General features: G+C 53.7%; 1 protein-coding gene and 1 long non-coding RNA gene across 4 annotated transcripts in view; one reads left to right on the forward strand and one right to left on the reverse strand.

Moving 5' to 3' along the window:
- Window positions 1–2671: 2671 nt before the first annotated feature.
- On the reverse strand, window positions 2672–12863 carry LOC109729793 (uncharacterized). Its single transcript, XR_012913683.1, has 5 exons — window positions 12682–12863; window positions 8457–8544; window positions 5779–5919; window positions 4637–4813; window positions 2672–3110 (listed from the first exon to the last, which is right to left on the reverse strand). It is a non-coding gene; the product is annotated as an uncharacterized LOC109729793 (long non-coding RNA).
- The window catches only part of NDRG4 (NDRG family member 4), a 42496-nt gene continuing 31522 nt past the window's right edge, over window positions 11886–22859 (forward strand). Inside the window, exon 1 of one of the 3 annotated variants that reach the window (XM_012743940.2) lies at window positions 11886–12011. Coding sequence is in view for 2 of the 3 variants with exons in the window: in XM_012743937.2 (XP_012599391.1) it covers window positions 12637–12673 (37 nt within the window). In the remaining variant the exon portion in view is untranslated. Of the gene's footprint in view, window positions 12012–12492; window positions 12674–22859 lie in introns of those variants that run through there. The other 2 variants (XM_012743937.2, XM_012743938.2) reach the window with 2 other exon arrangements.

The following is a 22859-nucleotide window of genomic DNA, read 5'->3' on the forward strand; positions in this document are numbered from 1 at the left end:
CCCGTGGAGCCCTTGGCTTTCCCTCCCCTCCAGGTGCTCTTCCTTCCAAGACATGGCGATCCAAACCAGTGCACTGTCCAAAGTTTTCCCAGCGTTTACTGTCCCTCGGGCCCTGCGCTGATTGCTCTACCCAAACTCTCTCATTTAATCCTCACAATGACTCAGGCAGTGAAAGAGGAGGAAACAAATGCACAGAGAGATCAAGCAACTTGCTTGATGTCACAGAGCTCCAAAGCTGCAGGCTCCCGGGCCCTCAGGGTCCCACCTTAACTCTACATCTAAGCCCCTCGTCCCACTTCCTTGGAGGAGAAGGAAGAAGAAAATGATCCTTACTGGTTACGCTTTTAGCTGTGAGACCCAGAGAGGCAACAAAAATGTGCTCAAACATGAGTGCTTAAATCACTCCCTTCCACATACGACATACACACACGCCCTCTTCTCACGACACGCGTGTACCTACACACGCATGCACCATCCACAGCCCCTGTCCCCACCCCTGCACACTCCAGGGCGAGGGATGGTGAGCTGGGACTTCGCTGCTGCTTGGGAAGTCGGGAGCTTGCAGAAGGTGTCAGCTGCCTTGGCAAAGACGAAACTGTGCTCACAAGGTGGTTCTCGTGGATGGGAAGAGGGGACAGGTTGTGCCACACGCCGCCGGGAGCCTGCCGAGACCCAAAGAGGCTGTGCGGGGGAGGGGAGGGGAGAGCTGAGAGTGAGGCTGGGGAGGAAGGAGCTGCCCTTGGGCCTCTCCAGGGGACACAGCGAGGTCACAGCTTCTGGCAGGCAGCATCTGGGTGCCTGCAGGAGGTGAGTAATGGGCCATAAATAATGCACCAGGGCAAGGCGGGGGGCAGCTGGTGGGCGAGCCACTCTGGACTTGCAGGCAGAAGACCCAGGAAGGAATCCCACCCTCGTCTCAGATGGCTGGGTGCTGCTCTCTAGGGTGCTCTGCTTCCCAAAATGTGAGCCAGGGACACTAGTCATAATGATCAGCCACTGACAGGATGACAGGAGAAAAGAGGAAGATGTGTCGTAAACAGAAAGGCTTTCTCCAAATGCAAGGTGGTGGTGTCGGGGCAGGGGGAAAAGATCTTTTTCCTTCTGTGCCCCTAGGTTCTCTGGCTGGGGCCCTGTAAATGAGATGACAAAAGGCAGATGAACAAGAGAAAAGCAAGGAGAAGTTCATTAACACGTGCATCGTGCACACACGTGGAAGCACTCAGTGACGAGTAACTCAGGGGTGGTTAGAACTTGGGCTTATATAGCATCTTAACAAAAGAGCATGACCAGGCGCGGTGGCTCACGCCTGTAATCCTAGCACTCTGGAAGGCCGAGGCGGGCGGATTGCTCAAGGTCAGCAGTTCAAAACCAGCCTGAGCAAGAGCGAGACCCCCGTCTCTATTAAAAATAGAAAGAAATTAATTGGCCAACTAATATATATAGAAAAAATTAGCTCTACAAAATATAGAAAAAGTAGTGGCTCAGGCCTGTAATCCTAGCACTCTGGGAGGCTGAGGAGGGCGGACTGCTCAAGGTCAGGAGTTCGAAACCAGCCTGAGCAAGAGCGAGACCCCCGTCTCTACTAAAAATAGAAATTAATTGGCCAACTAATATATATAGAAAAAATTAGCTGGGCATGGTGGCGATGGCTGTAGTCCCAGCTACTCAGGAGGCTGAGGCAGGAGGATTGCTTGAGCCCAGGAGTTTGAGGTTGCTGTGAGCTAGGCTGACGCCACGGCACTCACTCTAGCCTGGGCAACAAAGCAAGACTCTGTTTCAAAGAAAAAAAAAAAAAAAAGAACAATACATTCTTAGAAAAGTGACAAGACAAAGGGAAAGGCCTTTGAGTTTCTAGGGATGCAAATTGTGGGAAGATATACAGGGGGATTGGTGGAGGACGGGGCAAGTGAGGAAGGTTTCCTCTTGTGCCCTCCCTGGGCTGATGAGCTTCCAGACTCATCTCTATTGATTAACTTCTGTCCTTCCTGTCGAGAGGGACGGGGAGATACCTTTACAAATCTATGTCCTGCTTTTACGCAAATATGGAGAGGGCAGAGAGTTTTTCTTGTATTTGCTTCTTCTCAGTTGTCTTCAGCTCAAAGTAATCAATATGCCAAGGTGGCATATTTTGGTATTATGTTTTTATAACATCATGCCGTTATATATTATATATTATTATTATTTCATCCGGAGAGGCAGTAGAGCATAATGGTTAAGAACAGAGGTCCTGGAGCCACCTTGCCTTTGCTCAGACACAATTGCTGATTATGTGAGTGGGCAAGTGACTGCCTTTCTAGGCCTCAGTTTCCTAATCTGTAAAATGGGTATAATGATAGCACGTGCTGGATGTGCAGCTCTTGCAACAGTGCCTGACACAGTGCAGGAGTGTACGAGTGCTGGCTGTTCTCTCCTGGGGCGGAGGTGCTTACGTGATGGGCTGCTGGGCTGATTTTGTGGGGGGCTTAGGACCGTGCCTGGCAGAGGTAGAGACTCAATGCCTGGGGCCCTCATGATTGTGAAGGCAGCAGGCCTGAGGCCAGGGAGGGGTCCCAGAATGCTGACGTCTACCTGCCCTGCCCGTCATCTTTGGTCACTCACCAGCCTGTGGCCCCCTTTCCCTAGAGTGCCCCTGTGTCATTCTCCGTGATCCCCCCCAGCCCAACCTGCCCAGCCGATGGCTCGATCTCAGGACCAAAGTCTGACCCAGCTTGCAACCTCCCAATTAAGCCCTGACATATAAATCCAAAATATAAAAGTACTTTTTTCTTATGTGTCTTTCCTGAGAGTAAGTAGAAACCACCTGATCAGTGACCGCCAAGTGTGAGATGTGATCCTTGGCACTGGGGATGGGCAAAATATTAGTTTTTTATTGCGGCTGGGAAAAAATTACCACATTAGTGGCTTAAAACAACACAAATGAATTTTCCCATAATTCTGGAGGTCCTACGTCAGAAATGGGTCCCACTGAGACGAAGGCAGGGCTATGTTCCTTTTGGAGTTGTGGTCCCCAACCCCTGGGCCACAGGCAACCTGCCCACAGACAACCACTGTATAGGGTGAGGAAGAGGAGTTGAGCCATTTGTCGCACTTCTGTGGTTCTGTTTCTTCATCTGTGAAATCAGAAAAATAAATCTGCAGGCAGCTCTCTAAACACTGAGAGAATCAAATGAGATAACACATGTAAGTAATGCCCTGAGCACTATGCCTGGCACGATGAACAGTGGACTGTTATTACAGGTCAACATGTGGCTCAGGCCGGGGGCGGTGGCTCACGCCTGTAACCCCAGCACTTTGGGAGGCCGAGGCAGGAGGATTGCTTAAGCCCAGGAGTTTGAGACCAGCCGGGAAAACACAGTAAAACCTCATCTCTAGGCCGGGCTCGGTGGCTCACGCCTGTAATCCTAGCACTCTGGGAGGCCGAGGCGGGTGGATTGCTCGAGGTCAGGAGTTCGAAACCAGCCTGAGCAAGAGCGAGACCCCCGTCTCTACTATAAATAGAAAGAAATTAATTGGCCAACTAATATATATAGAAAAAATTAGCCGGGCATGGTGGTGCATGCCTGTAGTCCCAGCTACTCGGGAGGCTGAGGCAGGAGGATTGCTTGAGCCCAGGAGTTTGAGGTTGCTGTGAGCTAGGCTGACGCCATGGCACTCACTCTAGCCTGGGCAACAAAGCGAGACTCTGTCTCAAAAAAAAACCAAAAAAACAAAAAAACCTCATCTCTACAAAAAATAGAAAAATTACCTGGGCATAATAGCACATGCCTGCTGTCCCAGCTACTCAGGAGGCTGAGGTAGGAGGATCCTTGAGCCCAGGAGCTCGAGGCTGCAGTGAGCTGTGATTGGGCCACTGCACTCTAGCCTGGGTGACAGAGTGAGATCTTGTAACTAAACAAATAAAAACAAAAGGCCGGGCGCGGTGGCTCACGCCTGTAATCCTAGCACTCTGGGAGGCCGAGGCGGGCGGATTGCTCGAGGTCAGGAGTTCGAAACCAGCTCTGAGCAAGAGTGAGACCCTATCTCTACTACAAATAGAAAGAAATTAATTGGCCAACTAACATATATAGAAAAAATTAGCCGGGCATGGTGGCTCATGCCTGTAGTCCCAGCTACTCGGGAGGCTGAGGCAGGAGGATTGCTTGAGCCCAGGAGTTTGAGGTTGCTGTGAGCTAGGCTGACGCCACGGCACTCACTCTAGCCTGGGCAACAAAGCGAGACTCTGTCTCAAAAAAAAAAGCACCTAGGCTCAATGGGAGTACAGAAGAGGGTAGTCAGGGAATCGGGGAGTAAAGTGAGGTCTAAATTGACACCCAAACAATGAGCGGGATTAGCTAGGGGCAGTGGAAGGAAGAGGGCCCTGGGCAGAGAGAGTGCGCACACCCTCAATCCTCGCCACATCCCAAAGCCCCACTAGGTCTCCTGCCACATACATGACTTGTGCTCCCTTCCCAGAAGTTCCAAAGCCACAGGACCCCCCTGACTCATCAGCACCCAGTTCCAGGCAGCTTAACATGTCAGAAGGATCCTAGTTGCCCCCACACTTTGCACCTGGAGCCACTGTCCTAATAGCCACTAATCAATGGGCTCCAGCTGGGCACCAGGCCCTGGGCTGGGGGCTCCACAGTTAGCAACTCACCAACTCCTCACAGCTGTGTCCATTAGATCCACTTGAGAAAAGAGGAGATTCGGCAAGGTTAGGATACTTGGCCAAGGTCACCCAGGTGTAGATGGCGGGAGCCAGGCTGACTCCACGCCATGAAGCCTGCACAGGCCAGCAGCCCCGGCCTTGGTGGCTCAGCTCCATGCATGGAGGCTGGACAGTGAGGAAAGGGGACGAGATGGGACTTTAGTAGAACAGCTAGCCTACCCTAGAGTCAGCCTGGTGAGGGCCAGAGCCTGGGGCAAGAGGCAGAGCACTTGTTAAACAGAACAAGCTGCCTTCTTTGCCAGGATAATTTGCAACAGCAGCAAGGCCCAGGCAAAGAAAGGATGAACTGGCTTAGACACCTAAGGGAGGGTCCCAGATCATGTCCTCCCACCCTCAGCAGGGCCTAGTCCTTCCCAAGAGCAGGAACATCAGACCCAGAGGTAGTGGGAACCAGAGGCAGCCTCTCAACTCATCTGTTCCTTGACTGGAGACAAGGCTGTGCAAACAAACAAGAAAAGCAGGCCGGGCGCGGTGGCTCACGCCTGTAATCCTAGCACTCTGGGAGGCCGAGGCGGGCGGATTGCTCGAGGTCAGGAATTCGAAACCAGCCTGAGCAAGAGCAAGACCCCGTCTCTACTATAACTTGAAAGAATTCATTAGCCAACTAATATATAGAGAAAAAATTAGCCAGGCATGATGGCACATGCCTGTGGTCCCAGCTACTCGGGAGGCTGAGGCAGCAGGATTGCTTGAGCCCAGGAGTTTGAGGTTGCTGTGAGCTAGGCTGACGCCACGGCACTCACTCTAGCCTGGGCAACAAAGCGAGACTCTGTCTCAAAAAAAAACAAACCCAAAAAACCAAGAAAAGCATCCGTGTTGGGTTCATGGTGTACACTGGTGGCTTCTGGCCCCTTCATCTTCAAAGTCAGCAACATCAAGCCAACTGTTTTCTCTTGGGGAGCACTGACTTACATTATGTCACGATATCCAGCCCACTTTCTTGGCTTTAAACCTCCTCTTTAAAAAAATGAAATCATGGTGATAATAGATAAGGATGTGTGTGCACACAAAATAAATTATTGGCTTCTGAACAGTAAGGGATTAACTCAGTAGGCTGGTGTTGCTCAAACCTTGCACATTCCAAAGAAAGGGCTGGCTCTTGACTCCTCCAGCGAGATGACCTCTGAGCCCTTGGAAAATGCTACTGGATAACAGTGGTTTTGTACGTCTGAGGCCTGGGGTGACACTGCATCCATTTGACCTCTGGGGACCTGGAGAGTAAGCAGCCGAGGTTAGTAACATGGGTGCCGCATGCCTATATGACTGATCCCCCATAAAAACCCTGGATCCCGAGGCTTGGGTGAGCTTCCCTGGTTGGTAATGCTTTGCCTGTGTTGTCATACATTGCTGCTGGAAGAATCGTGTTCCTGTGTAACTCCACTGGGAGGGGATTCCTGTAAGTTTGCACCTGGTGTCTCCTGGACTCTGCTCTTGGACCTTTTCTTTTTGCTGATTTTGACCTGTATCCTTCTACCATGATAAATGGTAAACATGAATGTGATGGTTTTTCTGAGTTCTTCCTTCTAGCAAATCATCGAGCCTGAGGGTGATCCTGGGACTCAGCACAGCATCCTAAGCCAATTCCTCAGTTCCTATTATTTGGAAACTTGATTGAAACTTCCGATTCAACCCAAGCCTATTGTCATGGTGCTGAGGACACTCTGGGGCCACTGCAGCCCCTGAAAAGGGAACGTTCCCACAGGTGGTCCAGCCATAAGGCCAACAAGTCCACGCCAGGTCTGGGAAGTGGCACGTGGGGGCAGCGTTAGCTCAGGCCCAGGGTGGAGCTGGGACAATGACAGCCCAGGAAGCCTGAGCCTGCTGAAAGGGGGCCAGCTCCCAGCACCTCAGGACAGAGGCTTCTCCAAACATGTGTGTTCTCCTTTGAAGGCATCACTCAACTCCAAAGAGCGAATCTGATCTTTCACCTGCTTTCTGCCAGATTCCCCACAGGGAAAGCCATGTCCCGCCCCCCTCGGGTTCTCTCCCCCTGCAGAGAGCAGGGAGGTCAGCACACACTTGGGCCAGCAGGGACACTATGACAGGAGAGCCTGGATGGCCATCTGCCACTCACCATGAGGGGCGCCTTTCCCTAGACCAAGTCCCACCCTTCAGGGGAAACTGAGACAAGGACAATAAAATGTAAATGCTATGTAAATAGTTGTTATACTGTACTTTTTATTTGTATTATTTTTGTTATATTGCTTGTTTTTATTTTTTCCAAATAGTTTGGATTTGTGGTTGGTTGAATTCGTGGAGGCAGTACCTGCAGATATGGAAGGCCAACTGTGTGTGCATATATATGTATTATATATACACATATGTAAAGTGCTGAAGGTCATACCCCCAATATGTTAACACTAGCTATCTTTAGGCAGTGAAATTATGAGTGGTTTTTATTTTTCCCTCGGTAAGTATTGTGCATCGAATATATACAACTATTGTAATTTTCAAAAAATATTATCAGATCCACCTCTTGCCTTTACTCAGCACCAACTGGGCTTCCAGGTGTCTGCTAAAATTTCTAGAGGAGGGACATTTGCAAAGGGCACTGGGGATGGTTCTGCTGTCCTCAGGAATGGAGGAGATAATAGGGTATCTGGAATTACCTGGAGAGCAAAGGACTGGCCCCACAGGAAGGAAGTCCTTACATGTCATGGGAGAAAGGGGGTGGCAACATAGCCATTGAGTTGCCCAAGGTGGCCTAGGAACAGGAAGCAGATAATCTGGCAGCTGGTGAAATTCCAGAGTCAGGCTGAGGCCAGGCACTCTCCCCTACGTGCTTCCTCATTCCAGCTTCCTCACCACCTGCTCAAGCACACCCAGCCTTCTCCAGCTCCACCCAGGAGCTCCTGCTGGGAGGGAGGGCTGCAACATGCTCAGCTCTGTGCCCCCCCAAACTTAGCACAGGCTCTGCTTGACCCAATGTAGGATGGACAAGTGGATGGGTGGATGGATATGTGTATAGACAGATGGATAAACGGACAGGTAGGTGAATGGGTGGATGGATGGACAGATGGATGGGTGGGTGGATGGATGGATGGGTGGATGGACAGATGGATGGGTAGATGGACAGATGGATGGATGGGTGGATGAGTGGGTGGATGGATAGATGGATGGGTGGACAGATAGATGGATGGATGGATGAATAAGTGGATAGATGGACAGATGGATAAATGGATGGAATTCTCCCCCATTTACCCCATCTCCTATCTCCATCTGCTGACCTTCCACCTCTCGCAGGCTCAGATGCCTCTACCTCCAAGAGGCTGAGCCGCCCCAGGCCTCCACTGCACTCCATGGCGATCTCAATTACACATTTTAGCAGAGTCTGCCTGGTACCTGAATTATGGGCCTCTGAGCTGTTTTCTCCATCAGTGCATGAACCTTAAAGGCAAGGTCAATGTCCTTGTCAGCTCAGGTTCTCCAGAGAGGCCCACAGCACAGGACTCAGCCCCAAAGAGGCACTCAATCAATACTATAAAAGGAGAGAAAGGATCCTCCCTTCTTTCCCTGAGGCTGTGTGGCTCATGATTAGTGAGTAGGGAGTGTTAGTGGAGGGGGGGGAGGCAGTTGCTGCCTCCCCCTCCCCCTGCTTAGGAACGAAGACTCCAGGTCCCTGGGCTCATCTGCGCCCCCAACTCCATCAGCTGGTTCATTTTACTTGCTCCCAGTCATGGTCACAAGGGGACCGTAGAGGGATGGTGACTCAGCCCAATTCATCACCACAATGGAAAAACCCAGTCACCTGTCCTCCTGGCAGCAGGACCGGAGCTGCCTCTGCATCTGGAAGGGCAGCAAGCCACAGTTTTCAAGGTCCTTTTGTCTTTCACCTGCTGAAACATCAAAGAGTAAAGCACAGAGGAGCACCACTGGTCGCCACTGTAGGCTTAAAGTGTGGTATGAATCTCAGCGCAGGGACCGTGTGTCCCTACCATGCCAGACTCTGAGTTAAGTGTCCATGCATGTCATATCACAGACTTTCACAAGTCCACTGTTATCTGAAGTGGTCACTAGTCACTCTTTTGGCCACCGGCATCTCACATGCCCTTGCTACAAGGCAGAGCCTACCTCCCTGCAGGGAAACTGGAAACACCTTTTCCCTGCCTCCCTTGCAGCTTTGTCAGGGTACATGATCTGGGCTCCCCCAATGAGACATCCCATTCTTGACAGTGAATTAGAAACTGTTGACATGAGGAAGCCAAGACCACCTAGAATCCATCGTAGTGAGGATGGTGGCAGCAGCAGCACCTCTGGCTTCAAAGGCAGCTGTGGTCCTGATGGTCATGGTCCTCATGGTCCAGGAGCGGCATTGGCTGCAGCTTCTGTGCCCAGGGATGGCAGTGGTGGCTTTAACGCCAGACCAACACTGCAGCGTCAGGCCTGGGTCTTGAGATCCCGAGGGCTGCCCACCTTCATTTTTACAAAGCCTTTTTCTTTTCTTTTCTTTTCTTTTTTTTTTTTTTTTTTTGAGACAGAATCTTGCTTTGTTGCCCAGGCTAGAGTGAGTGCCATGGCATCAGCCTAGTTCACAGCAACCTCAAACTCCTGGGCTCAAGCAATCCTCCTGCCTCAGCCTCCCGAGTAGCTGGGACTACAGGCATGCACCACCATGCCAGGTTGATTTTTTTCTATATATATTAGTTGGCCAATTAATTTCTTCCTATTTTGTAGTAGAGACGGGGTTCTCATTCTTGCTCAGGCTGGTTTCGAACTCCTGATCTCGAGCAATCCGCCCGCCTCAGCCTCCCAGAGTGCTAGGATTACAGGCGTGAGCCACCACGCCCGGCTTACAAAGCCTTTTTCTGCTTAAGTTAGCTAGAGAAGGTCTCTATGTCTTGCAACTAACACCCTGATTAAGTCAGCTTGAGTTTACAGACGGGGAAGGGAAGGCTCATTTGAGATCTTCAGAAAAGCTGTGTCTCATCTGCAGCCTAGGTGCAGGCCAGCCAGTCTCCTGCCTATTTACAACGCAGTGACTCATGAAGCATTTTTCAAGTAATTAGGTGCAAGAGTGGGGGGACACTTCTTAGAAGCCCCCTGTCCCAGGCAACAGCTTGGCTCTCTGCAGTGTTCTGCTTTCCACTGTTAAAAACCCTGCCACCCGGCTGCCTCCCAACATCACCCTTCCTCCACAGGGTGCTAAAGATGAAGAGCCCAGCAGCACAGGGGACCCAGAGCTCACCCTTCTGCTGACTCAGCAGTGACTCTTTTTTTGCCTAGCGGGACTGACTCCTCCAGAAGCTGCCTGTCCCCTAAGCACCTTTGCTTGATGCAATATCCCCGGGGGCGCTCACAGTTGTTTCTTCATCATTTATTCAGCTTCCACTTCTACGGGTTCAAATCCACAGCATGACCCTCCAGAACACTCACTTGGCGTCCGTGAGTTATTGGAGCCAAGTGGATTGTCTACATTAGTTCAAGGCCATTGCAGATGCCGTTCCCCACACAGACAGACTCGTCACAGTGTCGAAGCTCTTGTTAGGCAGCATTTTACATCCTCTCCGGGCCTGTATTCCTCCAAGCAATGCAGAACAGGCTAGCCCTTGTGAATTACATTGCTAGAACATCAACAATTAATTCTGCTCAATGACTAGGTCTGAAATTACTGAAAAGGGTAGAAGTCAGGAAAGCCTGAAAGAATCTCTAATGCAATAATAACAATTTCATCATCAGTGACAATAACGGCCATTTATTGAACACTTAAACCCTGCGTCTGGCACTATTCTAAGCATTTTTTTTTATATTCTGCCATTTAATTCTTAGCAGGAATCCTCTGAGGTCTGCATCAAATCATCCCAGTTTCACAGAGTATGACATATAGGCTCAGAGAGGGTAAGCAGCTTGCCTGACATCACACAGCCAGGAAATTGCAGAACCAGCCTATGTTCTTAAGGACTGGCGCCTGACTTCTAAATATAGAACCACAGTCTGGTGGAAGTTTCAGAAACAGAGGTTCACACTGTCACCACGGACCTCCCTCCTACTTTACATGGAGGAAACTGAGAGGAAGGGATGTGCTCAAGGTGAGGAGCCCCAGTTTGCTGCCTCCTGTGAGATTTATATACTGCACCCCAAGCGGGGAAAAAGCTGTAACCCAAGGGGGAATGTGTGCCCTGTCTGGGGCCACCAAAATCTTTCCGGCTTCCTCAGCTGGTGGGGGGGTTAATTCACTGCCACGCAGCTGCCACGGCCCCCTGGAGCTGAGGGAAAGCCGGGACCTCAGCACACAGCAGCGCAGACAGAGGTGGACTGCGGCCTTCCTCCCCCCACCGCCATCCCGACCTCCCGGAGGACCAGGCCCGCCACAGCCCTTCTGCGCCCCGAAAGGGCTGGAATCCAGGGAGGAGCAGAGCCAGGGCCAAGGTCGCCACAGAGACTAGAACCGGGGGCTCCAGGAGCCTTGTCTTGAGCTGTCTTGTCCAGATTTAGTTTTTCAGGTCATCAGGTTTCCATACTCCTACAGCGGGACCAACACCTGCGCCTTCCCTCTGGGGCGGCGGGGAGCGAAGGTGGGAGCCACGCCACTGGGCCAGGGCAGGGTGAGCCCGCGGAAGCCTCGAGTCTCCCCAGTCCCTTTTCCGCTCAGGTAATGGAGACTCCTGGCAGGACCCTGAGGGCCCAGAACACCCTTGCCAGAGACCTCACTCCCGCGCGAGTTCCCCAAGGAAACCCTCCGTTCCGAAAACGGGGGGCGACGCCCCAAGGGCCGAGCACCTGGTTCTTCCCGACCGCCCAGGGCTTTTCTCCAGCGCCCCAAGTCGGGCAGGAAGGAGAGGGCGGGGGTGGGCGCTGTCACTAAATGCCCGAGGTCGCCCCGGGAGTCTGAACAAAGTCCCAGGCAAAGGCCGCCCCCTCCCCCGAACCCGACGTCGCGCGGCCACGGGGGTGGGAGTGGCGGGCAGGGCCCGCTCCGCACCCGCGCGAGTCCGAGCGGCGCGGGCGGGGGAGCGGGCGGGGGCTGCGGGCGGGGGCTGCGGGTGGGCCCGGGGCCTCCGCTGGGCCCGCGGCGCGGCGGCGCGCTCGCCCTCCCGCCCACACCGGCGCTCCCGCAGCGGCAGGAGGCGGAAGCCCGGACCGTTGTGCTGGTCCCGCCGGCAGGCCCGGCCCCGCGCGGCCCGGAGCGCCCACGCCCGCCACACCCACGCGGGCACGCCCCCCGCGGCGCCGCCCCAGCCCGGGCCTCCACCCTCGGCGGGCGCGCGAGGGGCTCCCCGGCCGCCCGCACCTGCACCGCGCGTTGGCGGCGGCAGCGCCCAGGCCCGGCTCCCGCCTGCGCGTCTGTGTCGCTCGCATCACCTCGGTGAGTCGGCGGCGCCCCTCGCCCCTGCTCCCCCGGCCCCCGCGCCCCTGCCACTGCGGTGGGGCGCCCCCGCCCCAGCCCAGCCTCCGCGCTCGACCCCAGACTCGCAAGCCCCGCAGCTTGTCGCCGGGGCCACATTTCGCCTACGCGACGGCGGCACCCCACCTCCCCACCCCACCCCATTCTCCCCTGTCTCCCTCCTGGCCCGGCACGGGGACCCCCCCCCCTGGGGCCACAGCGCAGCCGCCGCCCACGCCTCCTCCACCGCAACGCCCGGGGACCGCGGGGCCTCTTTGTTCCGGCTGCGGGCGCAGGGGGCCCCCTCCCGCGGTGTCACCCGCACCCACCCCGCGCACTCCCTCCGCCTCCCCGAGTTCGCCCCGACCAGGTGGTGGCGGGCGCCTTTTGGGGGTGCGCGGCCGTGCAATTGGTGGATTTTTTTAAACCGCTTTGGAGGGGGGAGCGCGGCGTGGGGGGCGGCGAGAGCGCTCCGGGCCGGGAGCTGCTCCTGCTGCTTCGCCCCGCGCTCTCCTGCCGCCTCGCCCCGGTCTCCCGCGCTCCTCTCCGCGGCCGGGCCGAGCGCTCCCCCGACGCCGCAGCCCCGCCGGCCGCGCCGGGCGCCGAGATGAAGGTGCTGGGACACAAGATCGAGCTGCTGGCAGGTACCTACCGCCCGCCCTTCCCGGCGGCCGCCCACCACTTTCCGAGTTGGAGCGGGCTCGGGGCGCGGTGGCCGCGGGTTGGGGCAGCTCCGGTCCCAGCAGGAGGGGGGTGTGGATGCCAACTGATTCCTAGCTTGTGTGCTGCCGAGCCCGGCGCGGGGACTGGAGGCTGTGGCCCGCCCGGCTCTGCTCTCTGAGTCCCCGGTGCCGGCGTCCGGCGGGTGGAGCGCGCCGCGGGAGTGCGGGTCAGGGCAGCGGCACCTGCGGTCTCCGACCGGCCAAGCTGCCAAGCTCGGGGAGCTCGGAGCCCCCGTCCTCCGCTCAGCGTCGCTTGACCCCCAAGAAAGGAGCTCCCTGGTTCCCATCAGGACCCGTGCCGTGGGCCTCTCATTTCCTGCCCCTTGCGGCAATCTGAGCCGCCTTTCTCTAGCGGGAGAAGTTTCTTGCAGGGAGTAGAGGCCAAGTGGCCTGGGAAGTAGGAAGCCAGATTGGACCCTGGTGACTGGGGACCCTGGGCCTTGGGCCCCCTCCCCGAGAAGGGACCACGCGCCCTGCTGGAAACCCACATCCAGGCGGTGGAGGAGGTCAAATGAGAAGGCTGGGCATGGCTGGAGAGGAGGCGGAAAGGGTGGGGGGCGGTGGTCTGAGGGTGGGAGACTGTGCTCCCATGCCTGGCGGGCGATGGCCCAGGTGGCTTCTGTGTTCTCCCAGGGTAGAGGTCATGGAGAGACCTAGACTGGAGGAGAGGGAAGCAGTGCGATTCCCCCAGGCCTGGGACTTGAAGGCGCTGGATCCACGTACATGGGCTGAACACAGATGCCTGTAAATGTCCTCCCGCACCTGGGGGGTTTGGTTCCTCCCCTCCAGGATCTTACTCTTCGGTGCAAGACAACAGGGCACAGCAGCCCCCTGTTCCAAGGCCGGCAAGGGGCAGCAATCTTGGGTACACTCAGGAAACAAGTTGGAGTTTGGGGGGGGGGCCAGCATTTGAAGTCCCCAAAAGATAGTTTCTGTTAATGGAGGGGGAGGTGGCATTACAGGCCGCAGGATCAAGGGACTGGCCCATGTCCTGGGGTGGGAGAGGCCTGACCTGGGAGAGGTGTGGAGGCTTGGAGTGTGTGTGGGTGGGAGGGGGTGGTGTTTCCAAGGCTGGGGGGTAGGTTGGGTGAGGTTTTAGGCTGTGAGTACATTAAATCAGCAGTAGCGTGTGGCAAGCTCGTAGAGAAGGGAGGGTGGGGGCTGTTCCTGGGACACTAAAAACTCTGCCCGGGTGCTCAGAAGTGCCACCTCTCGGCCCAGTTAGCCACAGGGCTGGCAGCCCCTCCACTCCCTTGCCAACTTGTCCTTGTAGAGCCCATTTGAGGCAGGCTTGGGCCCGGTGGGCTGAGTTTGTTAACCCCCTGGAGGGAAGGGTCCTGGGTCCTGGGTCTTTAGAGCCTTTCTTGGAGGACAGAACTCCTGGACCTTCTGTTCTCCTCCTCTACCTGTACCTGAAGGGCCAAGAGTAAAAATGCTTTCAGGGTGGCTCCCCAGGGGTCCCGGCTTTAGGGACCTGATGCAGTGTGTCCTCATCTTTTGGGTACAGGGGTCAAGACCCCTCCTCCTCATGAGATGGGCTCACCAGGTCTGGCGGGCTCCCTAAGCCCCTGCCCAGGCTGGAACAGGACGCTCTCGCTCACTGCCCTCAGTCACAGGCTCCCGTTGTACCTCTAGCCTGAACCTGGGAGACAGTGCAAGCCCTCGGTTGCTAGTTCGTCATCTTTGCAGTCTTCCCTTCCAACTCCCTCCTGTCCTCTGTCCTTGTCTCACAGATCTGGATCCAAACTTCAGCCTCACCGCTAGCCAGCTGTGTGATTTCAGAGAGGTTGCTTAACCTCTCTGACTTCAGTTTTCCCATCTTAAAGATGGAACTATTGGCCCCTCCCTTGAAGAGATGGCATGAGACGACTCACTGAGATAACGCAGGTGACACACCTGCTTGGGACCTAGGCCCTACTGGGCATTTCTTGGACTTTGTTCTGGTTCTTGATCTTGGCTGTCCCCGTAATGAAGAACTCCACCTGTCCTGGCTGGTTGGCCACTAGGGAGTTTGGATCTGTCCCCACTCTACTTTATCCCTGCTCACAGGCATCTGTACGATTGGGACCTGTCTCCCCCATTGGATGATGAGCAGGTCACAGTGAAACTGGTGGCCGATTTATTGGGGTAGTGACACAGGAAGGTGACTCACTTGGATGTCAAGTGGCTCCTTGGCTTTGTGCAAGGAAGAATTCAGGAGCGAGGCGACAGGATGGAGTGAAAGCGAAATTTATTCAGAAACTATAGAAAGTTACTCCACAGAGCAGAGGCCAGTGCTCCCTGCAGAAGACAGCCGGCCCCCTGGACCCTGTTGCCGTTCTATTTAAGCACCGGCTTAATTATAGACTAAACATGGGGAGGAATATTCATGAAGGGACGGTATCTTTCTAGAATCAGGGTGACCCCCTCTATTTCTCCACCATCTTGATTCTACCCAATGGGAACTTGTGGAGCCTCTGTCCTGCTTAGATCAGGGTAATTTGAAACTTTCTTTGGAGACTTCCTGACTCAGTTAGGTAATGCCTAAGGCAATGCCCGAAACAGTGCCCGAAGCAGTACCTGCCAGTTCCTGGTCTCCAAGGCACACAGCAGATGCTCGCTGACTGTCATCAGCTGTGTCCCTAGGATAATTTTGTAGAGGCCTCTAACTCCCTGCCCCCACATCAGCCTTAGGAAATGGTTTTCCTGAATTGTTTTAAAAACTCTTGTTTATTTAGTTCCGTATAGTTTTCACATTCTCCCATGTTATTTTCATGCCCATTTCACTGGTGAAGTTGGTCACTTCCTCACGTTCACACAGCTAAGGAATGTGGTGCTGGATTCACACCCCAGTCCGGACAGAGCTGGGAATGGCCCCCTGGTATACTGACTTGCTTTAGGCTAGTCTCGTAGTTGTTCCACCCTCCACTTTCCTCATCTGTAAAATGGGATCATCGTGGTACCTGCCTGGTTGGGGTCTTCAGAGATTGGATGTGAGGGGTGTGTACACAGTGTTGAGCGCAGCTGCAGGCAGGCTCAGCAGGTGGCAGTTGCAGGGCTGTCGTCCCTGAGCTGCCTGCTCGATGTCCTGGGGTCTCTTCCTCCCCCTTTCGTTCCAGTTTCCAGATCCCCTCCCTCCAGGGTGTCCCAGTTCCTTTGCTGGGTTCTCTGCACAATCCAGGCCTCTCTGAGATGTGTCTCTAGGGGACCCTGCTTAGGTCTCAGGTTCCTGTGAATGGGGCCTGGCGTCTGGGTTTGGGCCCTTCTGGCAGAATGTCCACATCTCTCCCACCAGTGGGGAGAGCCAAGTGCCCCCTCACCTGTGGGACCAGAAGGCTGCCTGTGAGTTGGCACCCCCAGACCCAGCAATGTCTTTTTGTTCTGGAGGGAATGGGGTGTTGGGCCCTTCTAGACCCTTCACTGATAACTGACGCTTTCAAGGCCAGCCTTGTCCAGGCTTCCTCACGGTGCTTTGCTGTAACAGGATCAAATAATGCAGGATTTTAAAATCAGAGCATGTGAATTTCGGGGTCTCCTCTCTGCTTCTCAGCTCCTGGACACATTCTTATTTTCTCTGAGCCTCAGTCTTCTCATCCATGAAATGGGAATTATAGCCCTACCTTGTTAGCATTTGGGGAGACAGCCGAGGTGACACTTGCGAGGGAGCCCAGCACACTGTTACGCCTGCACACGGCTCGCTGCAGTCCTCAGGGACAGATTCTTGGTGCCTTTGGTAGCTGGGTGATTTTTTTTGTTTGTTTTTTAGTGTGATATGGGAAAGTGGGACATTATTTCTACTTGCAAGTAGGAAGGCAGTTGTTTTTGTGTATTGGTGCTCAAGCAAGATGTTTCCAAAATGGTTCAGAGCCAGAGCTCTAAAATGGCAGAGATGGGGCTCTGACATGGTCCCTAGGGAGCCTCAGTATTGGATCTTGGAAACTTTTAAAAATATACTTGAAGTGTGATCAAGAAGCAAACGTTCTACCAGTTGTCTAGAATGTTGGTTTGGTTTTAATGCATGAAATACGTAGCCCCACTCAGTTTTACAGACTATATTTAAATAGCGTTTGATTGTTGGCGGATGCGTTGACCCACATTCTACATGCAGGGCAAACTGAGGCAGGGATTTGCCCTGGGAGGCTGAAAATAGGACCCTGAATCCCCACTTTCAGTTCATTTCCTGATTTGCTGGGGTGCTGGCATGGGAGCCCACGGACAAGCCTGGGGGCATGGTCTGCTGGACTAGAGGGGAGACTGCAAGTCACCAGGTGTGCCCAGGACCCCCGGGGAGGGAGGAATGTGGCGAGATGGGCCTGCTGCTCCCCTGCACAGAGGAAGGGAAACTGGTACAACTCTTATGAAGGACAAGTTGGCAATGATCTATCAAAAGCTCAAAAATACGTGTGATCTATGACTCAGCAGTTAAATTTTAGGAACAAATAAAGATGTGTGCAAAGGTGTTTGTTCAAGGATATTTATCCCGTTGTCGTTTATAGTAAAAACAAACAAACAAAAAAAAAACTAGAACCAATCCAAGTGCCTAACAGTAGAGGAGCACATTTGCCGGGGAACCCCAGGTGGCTGCAAATTATGCTGCCGAAGGTTATTTATCCACCTGAACAGATGTCCTCTTAAATATGTGTAATAATAATGGTGATGACAGCTCACACTTACATGGCATTTGCTATGTGCCAGGCACAGCCCTAAGCGCTTTCTGTGCCTTAACTCATCATCATAACAGCCCTATGAGGTATGTGCTATCATTCCCTCCTTTGTACAGAAAGGGAAACTGAGGCACAGACAGGGTCAGTAACCAGCCAAAGGTCGCATGGATGGTGAGTGGCTGGCTGGGATTTGAACCAGGACATCTGGCTCCATAGTCCAAAGGCTGTTTCAAAACACAGGAGGTTTTTTGTTTTTTCATTTGTTTAAAAAAAAAAATTCTTTTTCAGTGTCTAGATGAGCATTGGACAAAGAACAAAAAACTATCTGCCGACAGATTAACAGGGGAACTTCCTCTGGTTTACAGGATCATATGTGGGTTTTGCTTTCTTCTTTTTGGTCTTCTGTTTTTCTCATTTTTCCTAGTGAATGGTATTAGGTGAAATTCAAGTTCTGTTTTTAAAAACTGAAGATTAACCAATGCATGGGGGAAAGCGCCAGGTGCCATGGTGCCCATGAATCCAATCCCGAGGGGATGCCGAAGTCGGTGTGCAGCGGGGGGAAAGTGCAGGAAGAAGAGTAGTCTGAGCTGGGTGGTGACATTGGCTTCCTTTAAGTCTAAGGAGGCGGAAGTCACTGCAGGCAAAGTGAACAACGCGGGCAAAGGTGGGGCCGCGGGAACCTTGGCAGGAGGGTGTGCTGGGCTGAATAACGACCCTGAAAATATTTAGATCCTAATCGCTAGAAGCTGTGAATGTTACCCGACATGGCAAAAGGGACAGTGTGGAGGTGATTAAGTTAAGGATCTCGAGATGGAGAGATTTGCCTGGATTAACCAGGTGAGCCCTAAATACAACCACATGGGCTCTTAAAGAGGGAGGCAGAGGATGTTTGAAAACAGAAGAGGTGATATGATACTGCAGCAAGATGCTCTGCTGTTGGCCTTGAACTTGGAGGAAAGAGCGTCAAGCCAAGGAATGCAAGGAGCTCCAGGAGCTGGGAGGGCAGAGGAACAGGTTCTCCCCTGGAACCTGTGGCGGGAGGTGGCCCTGCCGACACCTGGATTTCAGCGCAGTGAAACTGATTTCGGACTTCTGAGTCCAGAAATGAAAGAAATTAAGACGTGTTGCTTTAAGCCACCAAGTCTGTGCTGATTTGCTGCAGCAGCCACAGGAAGGCAGCAGGAGGGGTGCAGATCCGACTCATGCCTCACCTCCATCGAGGGCAGTGGCATGGGTGGTGGGCGACCTCAGGGTTGGGGTCTGCACGCCTGGTGCTGATGGGCCCTGGCTGTGTGACCTTTGCTGAGCCTGGCTCTGTCCCCAGCGTAGTCCTGGGATCAGCTGGGAAAAAGCACTGTGTTCCTATTTTGATGAGAACTGCCACCCACCCTAGCACAAACCTGGTGTCCTCGTCAGGCCAGAGCAGCTCTGATGGCACACCTGCCACCCCCCTTCTTAATCTTCAAGTGCTTCAGATTCCAAACCATGGGTGAAATGTGTGCTCCAGCCAGAGTGCGTCTCAAGCCCTATAACAAATACCTCTCGAGACCTAGATGCTTTTTCAGTTCACCTGTTGCACAGGCGTGGCGGGGCAGGTGTCACCTGCCTGTTAATATGCCCATCCTAGGCGGTGAGATGGGCGTGGGGGACCCCAGCCTCTTTAGGGGGACTATTTCTGGGATGTCTTCTCCCCAGAGTGTGTGTATGTGTGGGGGAGTCTCATAGCTGAGTCCGAGGTTCGCAGCCCCCAGGATCATACTGTCTGCACCCTGAACTGTCTCCTCAAAGCTCTGGTGGCTTTCAGGCATGCAGATGCTGGAAATGGCTTTTAACAACATTGCCCATGTTTTGTTCTGGAGCAGAGATGCTCTGTTGGGGCCTGGGGCCTAGGTACGGGGCAGGGAAGCCCTCTGGCTGCTCCTTCAGGCTGTCAGGGGAGCCTTGCGCACGCCCCTTCCCTGTCCCCACAGGCGGAGTGCTGAGCCTGCCGCTCCCAGGGCCCCTTCCAGCGGCAGAGTAGTCACTGTGTACGTGGCATTCAGGAGGAGTAGCCGGGGGTGGCCCAAAGGTCCCTTGCAACCTTTGGGTCGTCCAGGGGGATGGTCGTCCAGGGGGATGGCCTGACATGGCCTGGAGGAGCTGTCACAGCTTAGGATCCATCTTTGGGGTGCCTGGGTTGGAAAAGACCTGAGCTGCCCCAGAGTGGGCTGTGCCCTCTGACCCCACACCAGGCCTGCGTGATTGCCAGGGGGGGACGCTGGGCTTCATTTGGCCCCTTTGGACCATGCAGGAGAAAAGAACTTAAAAGTACGTTAGGTCTCTTGGTTGCAAGTGGCAGAAACTGAACTTAGACTGATACAAATAGGGGAACATGGGGTATCCATGCCAGCATGGTGGACACAGGGCCATTATTAGGCTCCATCCTTCTCCCTCTGGCTCCTGTCAGTTTGGTTCTTTGGGTCTGGTGAGGCCTAAGTGAGGCCCTTCCTCACAAGGGCAACAAGGCTGCTGGCTCACAGCCCATCTCCCTGATCATCCCACTGCTGGGGAGAAGCCGCTCTTCCCCAGGGATTCCAGCAGAGGCCTGGTACTGACCGGAGGCCACGCCCCTCCCTGAACTGCCACCGAGACCCGGCCCTGTGCTCCGTCCACTTGGTGTCCAGGCCTCCCTCCCCTCTGCCTGCCTCCTGCCTCAGTGGCTTCTCACTCTACGTTGCCACGTTTCTCTTCGTTGCCTTTTTCTAGGGCTTGGTGCTGAGCCATCTTCCCTGTCCTCATTCACTCCCTGGCTGACCTCATCCGGCCTGTGGCTTTGAACACTGTCTCTACAGCGATCTCTCTGAAGCGGCCACCTCCCTAGCGTCTGCGGCTTGGACTCTCACCCCCACCGCGCATGTGCAGCTCCGGCTGGCTCAGGTCCACACCCGCACCCCTCATCTTTCCAAGCCTCCTCTTCCCAAGGTCTTCCCTGACTCCTAAACCACAGCCCTGTCCCTCCAGTGGCTCAGAACCAACGCCAAGTCACCGTGACTCCTCTCTCCTGCCCCCATCTGATGCACCCGTGGTCCTCTTGGCCCTACCTGCAGAACCACCCAGAATCCGAGGACTTCTCGCCACCGCCACTCTGCTGCTGTTCGTCACCTGGCAGCCTGGCTCTTCCAGATTGTTGCAATAGCTGCTTCCCCCCACCTCCTAGGTCTGTTCTACACCTGGCAGGAGCAGGGATCCTTTGCAGTGGAAATCCTGTCACATCCCTGCTCTGCTCATATCCTCCGATGCACTTCCACCCTCAGGGTGAAAACCAAAGTTTCCCTAAGCCTTCAAGGCCAAATGTGACCTGGCACCCCACCCTTACCTGTTTGTGCTCACCTCTTTCTCCCCTCCCCCACTCTGCTCCAGCCCCCAGGGCTTCCTTTCATTCTCTAGAACATGCCAGGCCAGCACCTGGTACTCACAGCCTCTGTGCCTGCTGTTCCCTCTGCCCTGATGCCCTTCCCAGACATCCCCAAGGCTGGCTCTCCAAACTCCTTCAAGTCTTGCTCGTGTCCCCTTCTCAGCGAATCGACTTCTCTTACCCTGTTGCAAATCCCTCTCTGTCCCCTTCTGTGACATTGCTCCCTCGATTGCTCTCAGGACATCTGATGTACTAGATAGTTATTTAGAATGTTTTCTCATTTGCCTGCCCCACTAGAAAGCTCAAAAAAGGTAGGAACGTTTGTCAGTCACCGTGAGTATGTTATCTCCAGTGCCTGGAACGGTACCTGGAACGTAGTAGGTGCTCAGTCAGTATCTGGTGAATGAATGAGTGACTTGGGCCTGGGCCACCCCTGGGGTGTGGTCATCCGTGCCTGAACCACATCGACTGAGCATGGAGAGGGGACGTTTCCCACAGGTGCTGTTGGAAGGAGAAAGGCCCTGGGTGTCGGGTGGGCATCGAGGCAGGAAGCCCCCCCTGCAGACAGCGTATTTGAGAGTCACGTGGAGTAGAGGCCTTCTCTGCCAGGCGAATGCCGTTCTTCAAAGCCCTGATAAATCAGGCATTTCGAGGAGTAGGTGGCCTTCCACGAGTAACACCCAGTAAGAAAGATGCCCCTTCGGGCTTCTCTTTCCTGCAGACTACATGGCAGACTCCTGTGCTGAGGGAGGCTCATTCCTCGGCTTACCTCTTTGAATCTTGCCCAAAGATCCAGGACAAGTATATCTTTGTCCCTGGGAAATGTACCACATTGGGCTCAGATACACAACAGAATTGAGCGAAGCACCTGTGTTACACATACTTGAGAATTTGTGATAAAAAGTGCCAAACTAAGCTTTTTAACCTCTTATTTATTTTTAAAGACAAGGTCTCACTCTGTCACCCAGGCAGATGTGCAATGGCACAGTCAAAGCTCACTGCAGCCTCAGGTTCCTAGCCTCGAGTGATCCTCCTGCCCCAACCTCCCAAGTAGCTGGGGGACCACAGGCATGTACCACCACGCTCAGCTAATTTTTTTCCTTTTTTTAAAAAATGATAGTCTCATTGCATTGCTCAGGCTGGTCTCAAACTCCTGGCCTCAAGCGATCCTCCCACCTTGGCCTCCCAAAGCACTGGGGTTATAGGCATGAGCCACCACACCCAGGTCATTTTTAACCTTTTAATGTAGGTCATGGTTACCCATGTTGGTATCAAGACAATCGTGAGCTTGTGAGGTATGGGTGGGAAGGAACTGGCTTATTTGTTTAAGCTTCCTGGGGAGAATCACATTATGGATTATTCTGCCCACTGGAGAGAGGAAGCTGCAGGTTCTGAGTTAGCTCTAGCATTTCCCTATTTTCCCTTGGGAAAGCCCCATCCTTTCCCTTTTTGTTGATTTTCTTTAGCATGTTAGGGTGGGTCTCCAAGAAGGAAGTCTCAAGTTTAGAATAGCTTCAGAAAACCCATGATACTAATAGATTAAACAAGATAAAAGTGTGTTTCCTTCTTTCATAAACAGAGTCTGGAGGTAGACCATCCCAAATCATGGCTTCCTGCCTCTCAGGTACCTAAAGTCCTTCTGTATTGCTGCTCTGCCACCTTTAGTGTCCTGCCTCAGGGTCTAAAGTGGCTGTTCAGGCTCCTGCCATCACATCTGTGTCCAACCAGTAGGCAGGAGGAAGAGTCCAAGAATCACATGTCTCCTATTTTTAAGGATACTACCCCAAAGTCACAAACTTCCATGTATATCTCACTGGCAGAACATCACATGATCATAAACAGGCTTTATTCCCATAATCCACCTACCCATCTAAAATTTTGGGATCAATCAATGGAGAAAGAGTGAACATTTTTTTTTGGGGGGGGGGGCACAGTTAGCAGTCTGCATCACCAACATTCTTGATGCCAGAGAAGCCCAAATTGTACAGGATTACGTGGGCACCAACCACTCTAAGACAGAAAGATTCAGAGGCACCAGACCCAGAATGTGAAGAAGTTTTAGAAAGGCCTT

Source organism: Microcebus murinus, chromosome 20 (assembly GCF_040939455.1).
Source record: "Microcebus murinus isolate Inina chromosome 20, M.murinus_Inina_mat1.0, whole genome shotgun sequence".
NCBI classification, from domain to species: Eukaryota; Metazoa; Chordata; class Mammalia; order Primates; family Cheirogaleidae; genus Microcebus; species Microcebus murinus.